The sequence below is a fragment of the Sinocyclocheilus anshuiensis genome, unplaced genomic scaffold (assembly GCF_001515605.1).
Source record: "Sinocyclocheilus anshuiensis isolate Anshui unplaced genomic scaffold, SAMN03320099.WGS_v1.1 scaffold144, whole genome shotgun sequence".
NCBI classification, from domain to species: Eukaryota; Metazoa; Chordata; class Actinopteri; order Cypriniformes; family Cyprinidae; genus Sinocyclocheilus; species Sinocyclocheilus anshuiensis.
In genome coordinates, this window is record NW_015555720.1 from 517,537 (window position 1) to 526,579 (window position 9,043).

The window sequence follows — 9,043 nt, forward strand, 5'->3', positions numbered from 1 at the left end:
CAAAGGTGGAGACCACATTATTCATTAGTTAGTGATAAGCTGATAACTGATAATATGTGTTATTTGAAAACAAGTGAAAGTTTGTTATGGGTGGAGAAGATCTTTGTAATCATGACTAGATTAGAGTACATTGGACACACTAAATTACTCCTAAGTAAGAAGAATATATGATACATTCTAATAGAAATGAGTTTTATGGGTTTTGTGCAGTAACACGTGAAAGGGAGGGTCACTGTGCTCTTATAAAATGCACCTCCAAAGTATCCTATCATAAAATACATTCCCCTGCTCCTTAGCTGGATTGATAATTCAGGTGGATTTTTTTTAATCCAAATACTAAGGATGAATGTGCTCTGTTTTTCTGTACTTGCTATTTTATGCAGGTTTGCTTCAAGTGCAGGTAAGTGTGTTCAGTTGTGTAAATGTCATCTTATTTATCATAAAAACAGATTTACTGTTAAACCTGATGCTGCTGAATTTAGGTAGTCCATCAATATATCATTTTAGATGTTAATTTTAGGATAAGACCTGCGAGAATGAATACTTCGTTTACGAAGTGCATCAAGATTTATGAGAATCTGATAATGAGAGTTGTTGATTTTTGATTTGTAAGATTGAAATTAATACAACATTATTGCATAAAATAATACATTTGTGGATAAGCAGATTTAAAACACGGAATTATACGCCTTTGAAGGTTTTAGATGAGCAGTTAAAATCTTCTTAACTGACTGACCTAAATATAGAAAACATGCATTGGTCATTGTCTGTTTTCATGTACATGTGCAATCAATTAAATGTGATTAATATATTACACTACATATAAATTCGTTTGCAATAAGTCAACTTGGTTTCCTTTCAGATTGGTGCTATCAGTCTCAGGTATCTTGCAACAATCATTCATGCATAGGTGAGCATGTGCCTTGTTCGGTGTTTTATATTAAATTATGATTTCTGAAGGATCACGTGACATTGACGACTGGAGTAATGATGCTGAAAATTCAGCTTTGCCATCACAGGAATAAATGTCATTTTAAAATATATTCAAATAGAAAACAGTTATTTTACATTTTAATAAACCACACAGAATTTCTGTTTTTACTCTGTTTTGATTTACAAAATGCATCCTTGATGAGCAAAAGAGACTTATTTGAAAGACATTAAATAAACCAAACTTTTGAAACAATATTGTATGATTTATATTAACAGCATGACTTTTTTATAGGACCGGATGACTGGGCATCAGTAGCCACAACCTGTGGAAATACAAAACAGTCACCCATTAACATTGTAACAAAGAAAACTCTCTTTGACAATCATCTAACCCCAGTGAAGTTTACAGGCTACCAAGATACAATCAATACTCTCATTACAAACAATGGACACACAGGTAAGTTACTCTTAAGTATAGCCTACATTTAAATGGTGAATATCATTTACCTATTATTGGCAACTGTATATCAATTTCACTTTATAAACCATTTTCGCCATATATTTTATCATCTGTAGTGCAAGTTAATTTGCCAGACAGAGCAGCAATTAGTGGAGCCAATTTAGGAGACAATTACAAAGCTCAGCAGCTTCACCTGCACTGGGGCAAGAACGGTGGACCTGGATCAGAACATACTATAGATGGAGAGAAATATCCTATGGAGGTAACAGGCTATTGAGATATCCATCTTATTTTTAATGTAAGAGCAGGCACGTCCATTTTGTAAATAGAGTGTGCATGGCTTCCGGTATCATCCGCTTTCAGTCATTTTAGCTCTACAAAAATAATCCGTTATGCTGCTTGATATTGCAAAGTGCTAGTTGTTATCATACTATTTGAATTTATTAACATATTCATAAACACTCTGGTTTATAGCACAAATAGTTACCGGTTACTGCACATTGTCAGCGGCTACTGAATCGGAAGTTGCGCAAATTCACACAGAAAATTAGGCTATTTGGAAATAGCTTTATTTATGTGGAAACATCGCAAAATAAGGTGGACAGACATGTTTTATTCCTACACTTATCTGTGAATCGATAAGAAACTAAGGATGCATTTTGTATCTTTAATAGCTTCACATTGTACATATAAAAGAAAAGTACAACTCTGTGGAACAGGCCATTAATGACCCGTCTGGAGTTGCTGTTCTTGGATTTTTTTACGAGGTAAACCCACATTTTCTAAATGTTTGTTACTTGCAGATAATAAAACAGCGTTTTATCGCATGCATCTTATTTTACAGGAGTCACAAAGTGCCAATAAAAAATATGATGGCCTCATAAATTCTCTGAAAAATATTACACATCCTGGTAAGGTTATTTTATATACCTCTAAGGTTTAATAAATATGTTAATTTATTGCTTTTTGTTTGATATACAGCAGTGCTAAACATAGTCACTCAAGGTCGCAATATCTCAAATACGGGAGGAAGCTGTTTGATAATGTATTATTATTTAGACAGGCTATACTTAGAACAAAGAACGGGAACTTCATGACAACTTGTAAAACATCTTTTTTAGGCACTAATGGAACACTGTCAGCTGTATCATTAGACATGCTCATTCTCCCCCATAATGAACTGGAGAGGTACTTCCGCTACCAGGGGTCCCTCACCACACCAGGCTGCTCTGAAGCTGTGGTCTGGACAATATTTGAGAAAGCGATACCGCTCAGCAAGGAACAGGTCATTTGTTTTGTGTATAAACAAGTGAAACTTTTACACATCATCAGAATAAAAGAAAACCTTATTATCTTTGTCTTGCAGCTTTCTGCATTTTCAAGCCTGATGTTTTCTGACGGGACTGCCATGGTAAACACATACCGACCCATTCAGCTGCGGGCTGGACGTGAAGTGTATTATTCTAGGAGTTATGTTTTTTGTGTTAGCACTGCCTTATTGGTCAGCTCTGTTTTCACATCCTTCTATGTTCTCTCTGTCTAACTTATGGTTATCTATTTGGGGTTTTGCTCTGAAGCAAGTTATTTATCATTCATCAATAATTCATGGCAAATCAAACTTTATAATCGTTTAGCCATGTGTGGCTTCAAAATGTAGGCCTATGTAGCATAAAATTATCTAGTATGAAAGACAGGTAGTCAACTCTCCACATCCAACGTCTGAGGTCTTCTCAAAATGTTCTATCTGTACCTAATGAAAATTAATTCTATAAAAATCTGAATTTTGACATCCATTGAACTTTCACTGAATTAACTGTTGTGGGAAAAAAAAAACATTTAACTCTGTACCAAATTTTGCGTGCAACCGTTACTGCACAATATTCCCTTTTACAAGAATGTAGAATGCTTGATTTGTGGAAAGTATAAATTAACAAGCACAAAATACATTGTATAACATTATACAGCATATAGATGACATAGAGGAACATGGTTGCTCATGTGATATTATGAGACAATACTTTGAGAACTGGTCTTGGTGATTTTTATCATTCTAATTACTGTATTCTTGTTTTTCTGCATTTGTATATGTTCGATCCAAATTATAAAACAATAAAAAGAAATTTGACAAACAAACAAACAAGGTCATACAATGTTTGTTTGTTTCAGAATGAATAACTAACCCTCCAAAATTGTACAGGCTGAACACTTTTTACTATTTATTGCACCTGTTACAGTCTTATGGGATAAGAAATTCTCAGAAGACAGATTATTCATTGACATAACAAGTTGGGCGATTTTTTTTATTGGTATCAAAATATCTGGCAACCGAAAGGAGAACTGAGATGGAGAGAAGGAAATGGGAACTATAAGAATTTTAAATTCAAATAATAAAAACTTTATTTTTGTTACGTATCCGGTCCGTGGGCTTCAGGCCGATTGCCACTAGAGGTTATTCTCCCATTACATTGACTCACACCACACAGACTGTTACACATCACCCTGGACTGCATTTCCCATCAACCATTGCACTGATTACACGCACACAGCTGAATTCACTGATCACACAGCCTTCACTAATCACACGCTCACCTGAGAGCCATTACTCACTCTATTTAACACCCACTCTGTTCCTGTTCGGATTGCCGAGTATTGTATAGCGTTTATCACTCTCATAGCGATAGCTACTCTACGGAGCCTGTCTAGTTTTTCCATAGCCTTATCTTAGTCTTGCCTTGCCTGTTTTCTTGTGTCCTGATCTTGGCCTGTGTATCTCGGATTCCCCCTCTCGTCTTGCCCTACTTGGATACTGTTTGCCCATGCCTGGACCTTTGCCTTGTACCTGGATTTATCTCTCTAGTCTCGCCCTGTTGATTCTGTTCGCCGATCGTAGACCCACACTAGCCCTAGGTTTATTCTTGTGTCTTGCCCTCTATATACCTTTTGCCATTGTCTGACCCTTGCCTGTTTCTGACCACGTCTCTTAAATAAAAGCTTGCAGATGGATCCTCACGTCTCGTCAGCCCCGTAACAATTTTGAGAGGGAGACAACATCATAAAGACTTGGAAAAGCATAACCATTCATTCATTCATAAACACACACATACCACCTGTACCTCTTTTCATTATAAACTATTAAAAAGACTATTAGCTATCAGAATTTATATTTTGTTTTATTTTTTATTTTTTATATATTGAAAAGAGAGTAACAAATACGTACCAAATAAAATAAATAGCCTAGGCTTAATAGAATATTTATATAATAGGCCTATAGTCAGTTAAGCCTAGCTAAAATCACTAAAATCAGATAAACGGATAAAAACAGAAACAAAACAAAAACAATGCTGAACGTGTACTTTACGAGAGTGTGTTTACGAGTGACCTGGACCTGGCAACCCTGATCAATGCGACCACACAGTCAGCTGCCCAGCACTTGACCTTCGTGAGAGTAACAAGTAACATGGATCGCTGGAGAGGCAGGGTTGCTCTAGTCACTGGAGCTTCAGTGGGAATCGGAGCTGCAATCGCAAAGTCTCTTGTCCAGCATGGCATGAAGGTGGTCGGCTGTGCCAGAAATGTGGAACAAATTGAGGTAATGCACCGTTATAGCATTGCGAGAAGTGAATGTTTATGCGCCGGTGTTCTGACGATTTGTGCTACCCTGTCGGATTTTGCTACCTCCCATTAAAACAAATGGTAGCATAATTATATGGGAAACAGAAGCAAAACAAAAAAACAATGTTGAACGTGTACTGTACGTGGGTGTGTTTACGAGTGACCTGGACCATATAGGACCATTTTCCCATATAGAGCCCATATAAATGTGATCATTTGGATTGTTCACCAAGGCGTTGAAGTGTGCATTAATAATGCTGGTGGTTTGGCTCTCCAGGAGCCTCTGTTGAGCGGCAAAACGAGTGGCTGGAAGACTATGATGGACGTAAGTAACACTGTAGCGACTCAAGACATCGACTCGTTTTTGCGAATCGGTTCTTTCCAATAGCTCATTTCAATCTAGCGATGGCTGTTTTTGAATCCCTGTTTCGTGAAGCTCCGAAACTTTTGGAAATCATTTGTTTCGAACCCATGGTTCTGGGCGCGTATCAAACTGTCAAAATCACGTGATTTCAGTAAGGAGTGCTCAATGCTCAATGCTCAAAAGTTCAATGGTTTGCCGTTGAGGGCCGATCTCTGTGAACCCATGAATGAGAACGCCCCCTAGCGGCGAACTCTTGGCGGTTTTAGACGAGCCATCCATAAAACAAAACAAACCCCGCAAATGAAGAACACACAGGGCCTATACAGACACGTATTTAATGGTATTTGATGATTTGTTAATTTGCATTAATTATACTTTGCAATGGGGTGGTTTTTTTTGCCTGTACACAGATTCCAGCCTGTACAGGGTCAACAAAACATTTCATATATTTGTGTGTTTTAGCATGAGTGGATACCGAGTCGTCAACAATGCTGATGCACACTTCTACACTGCCAGCAAATATGCAGTGACGGCTCTCACAGAAGGTTTGAGGCAAGAGTTACGAGAGGCCAAAACCCACATACGTGCCACAGTAAGAGCAGGAGGATCAAGATGTGCTTCTGTTGAACACTTTATTTATGTAATATGATTATTGCATGTCCAAAGACTTTGTAGGAGCCATTTTCTGTATTGTAGAAATTTTTTTGTCCACTGTGTGGCGCTAAACCATAGTATAATTAGAGCACCTGTGTAAACTAGAGCCAGGTGGAGTTGGTAATGGGGAAGTGCACGGTTTTTGACCGTGCTAAAGGGTAACTTGCAAGAATGTAGATTGTGCAGTATGTGGATATGTGCTGTGTTTAAGATATGCCCACTATGTGTACATGATGTTTATGACCACGAAGGAAGGAGAGACAAAGATTGAGGCTTTGTTTATTCACTTGCACAAAATAAAGACATTCTGCTTGGATCTACGCCAGTATGCATGGACTCTGTTTTTGCACGCGTTAAATATGTGCTCACTCCTGTTATCAGCAACAACGGCTTAAAGGAAAGCCGTAACAGACTTGTTGGCTCTTGTGCGCTCTTTCTTTAACAGTGTATTTCTCCTGGCTTAGTGGAGACAGAATTTGCCTACCACCTCTTTAGTGAAAACCCAGAAAAGGCTGCTGCTACTTATAAAAGTATAAAGGTATAGCCAAATACTGATTCCTTTCTATACATGGTTGTAGATCATCATTTAATGTTTAAATATTTAAATATCATATTTTCAGTGCCTACAAGCAGCTGACATCGCAAACGCAGTGGTGTATGTCCTGAGTGCTCCTCCTCATGTTCAAGTAAGCATCATCCATCACTGGAGAAAACAATATTGTGTTGTTAGTTTTTGCTAACATTGTTCATTTATACAGGCAGTTTATAATCAGTTTGAGCAGTGTATGGTAGGTATTTACACAACAAAATTATAATATGGGGGTTTTTGCCCCCATTTTTCATGAGCTGAACTCAAAGATCTAAGACTTTTTCTATGTACACAAAAGGCCTATTTCTCTCAAATATTGTTCACAAATCTGTAAATCTGTGTTAGTGAGCACTTCTCCTTTGCCGAGATAATCCATCCACCTCACAGGTGTGGCATATCAAGATGCTGATTAGACAGCATGATTATTGCACAGGTGTGCCTTAGGCTGGCCACAATAAAAGGCCACTCTAAAATGTGCAGTTTTCTCACACAGCACAATGCCACAGATGTCGCAAGTTTTGAGGGAGCGTGCATTTGGCATGCTGATTGCAGGAATGTCCACCAGAGCTGTTGCCTGTGAATTGAATGTTCATTTCTCTACCATAAGCCGTCTCCAAAGGCGTTTCAGAGAATTTGGCAGTACATCCAACCGGCCTCACAACCGCAGACCACGTGTAACCACACCAGCCCAGGAACTCCACATCCAGCATCTTCACCTCCAAGACCGTCTGAGACCAGCCACCCGGACAGCTGCTGCAACAATCGGTTTGCATAACCAAAGAATTTCTGCACAAACTGTCAGAAACCGTCTCTCACTAACACAGATTTAGACAGATTTGTGAACAATATTTGAGAGAAATAGGCCTTTTGTGTACATAGAAAAAGTCTTAGATCTTTGAGTTCAGCTCATGAAAAATGGGGCAAAAACAAAAGTGTTGCGTTTATAATTTTGTTCAGTATACTTTTCATTTCATGATTAAATTCTTAATGGTTTTCTGTTCCCACCTCTAGATTGGTGACATTCAGATGAGGCCTGTGGAGTAGCTGACATAAACTGAACAGACAAACAGGATGAAGAATCTCTGACTAATCTTTATCATCTTATTAATAGCCCATGAATGGTATAAAATATGAACTGTAGAGCTGACAAAAGCCACAAGAATGACCCATAAACAATTTCTGCACTCCAAACCTTTGAAATGCAAATAGCATCTGATCATGATCTGATCATGAAGTTTATTACCTTTTTATAACTATTTTAATGACTATTATTATGTACGTTGTAAAAAAAAGAGAAATAATTTAATAAGCATCAATGGTACTTTGCGTTAAGTATTGAGGCAGAATCAGAGTAATTTATTTTGCTTGGCATCATAATGAATGAACATTTACAGATAAACAAATATTGTGTAGAATGTTAAGGAAATTTGATACTACTTTATTTGTTTCTCTTCATTGCTGTGCCTGCAGTTTTGAACTAATGTTCTGAAATGAGGTGTTAAATAATAAAAGGAGGGAATTATGTTGTGCTTATCTTTTTGAGGTGTTTGTGATGAAACTATCAAATAGCTCTTTTTCAAGTCAAGGAGAAACAAAAATGATTATATCACAAACATGGCTGAGGACTTAAGGTATGTTACAGACACCAAATAAATGAATTTGCAACTGCTTTTATTAAAAAAAAAAAAAAAACTGATGTGATGTATGAATTTTTTTCTTATTTTGCTGAGAAGCCCACCAATAATGTAGTATAGTGACATTACAGGAACCTCTAAATATTTTAGTGCATAAAAACTGAATACAGTTAGCATTAAGGTTTCAGGCAAAATTATATCATTTCCATATTCTGCATTAAATATTGATATTTATGTTACATTTTCATGCATTTCGAATAGCATTTTAGGAACGTGACGCTTTGAAACTAAAGAGACTATGCAGAAGTGCTATTCAGCAACAATCCTAACGGTTAAACACGTTTTACTGAACTGAATTTTACTGTTACACTGGAAAATACGGAAGTAGAACATAATAGCAAGCTATTGCAACCCATGTTTGAATTGCAATCATTTCTTGTGACTGCAAACCCGCAAAAATCTCGGAGGAGCTGACAGGATTCAGGTGCGCTGATGTAGCACAGTAGCAGAATCGGCGTGCATTGCTATTGGCTAGATGAGTAGCTATACATTGACAGAAGGGGATGCAGTGAAGATCACTGCAAACTGGAGAAGGTTTTCTGTATGAGGTGTGCGAACTTGTAACATGGATCGCTGGAGAGGCAGGGTTGCTCTAGTCACTGGAGCTTCAGTGGGAATCGGAGCTGCAATTGCGAAGTCTCTTGTCCAGCATGGCATGAAGGTGGTCGGCTGTGCGAGAAATGTGGAGCAAATTCAGGTAATTTACAGTAGGCTATGCATTCGTAGTAGTGGAATAA

At 37.6% G+C, this 9,043-nt stretch overlaps 3 protein-coding genes across 4 annotated transcripts in view; all 3 read left to right on the forward strand.

Annotated features, from left to right (window-relative positions):
• Nucleotides 1–134: 134 nt before the first annotated feature.
• ca4b (carbonic anhydrase IV b) lies at nt 135–3,479 on the forward strand. Of its 2 annotated transcripts, XM_016465552.1 has the most exons (8): nt 135–400; nt 863–910; nt 1,226–1,390; nt 1,510–1,655; nt 2,068–2,160; nt 2,238–2,304; nt 2,515–2,678; nt 2,760–3,479. In XM_016465552.1, the coding sequence occupies exons 1-8, from the start codon at nt 343–345 to the stop codon at nt 2,934–2,936; spliced, it is 918 nt and encodes a 305-aa protein (XP_016321038.1). In that variant the 5' UTR covers nt 135–342; the 3' UTR covers nt 2,937–3,479. The 2 variants fall into 2 exon arrangements, with proteins under 2 accessions (XP_016321038.1, XP_016321036.1); XM_016465550.1 differs by having other exon boundaries at nt 2,515–3,479.
• Nucleotides 3,480–5,832: 2,353 nt separating this feature from the next.
• Nucleotides 5,833–7,787, forward strand: LOC107672391 (dehydrogenase/reductase SDR family member 11-like). The gene is made up of 4 exons (XM_016465555.1): nt 5,833–5,961; nt 6,469–6,561; nt 6,644–6,709; nt 7,624–7,787. Exons 1-4 carry the CDS (start codon nt 5,833–5,835, stop codon nt 7,654–7,656), a joined length of 321 nt encoding a protein of 106 aa, XP_016321041.1. The 3' UTR covers nt 7,657–7,787.
• A 1,041-nt stretch (nt 7,788–8,828) lies between these two features.
• The window catches only part of LOC107672392 (dehydrogenase/reductase SDR family member 11-like), a 2,602-nt gene continuing 2,387 nt past the window's right edge, over nt 8,829–9,043 (forward strand). Inside the window, exon 1 of the mRNA XM_016465556.1 lies at nt 8,829–9,003. Within this exon, the coding sequence (XP_016321042.1) occupies nt 8,872–9,003 (132 nt within the window). The 5' untranslated portion in view covers nt 8,829–8,871. The remainder of the gene's footprint in view (nt 9,004–9,043) is intronic.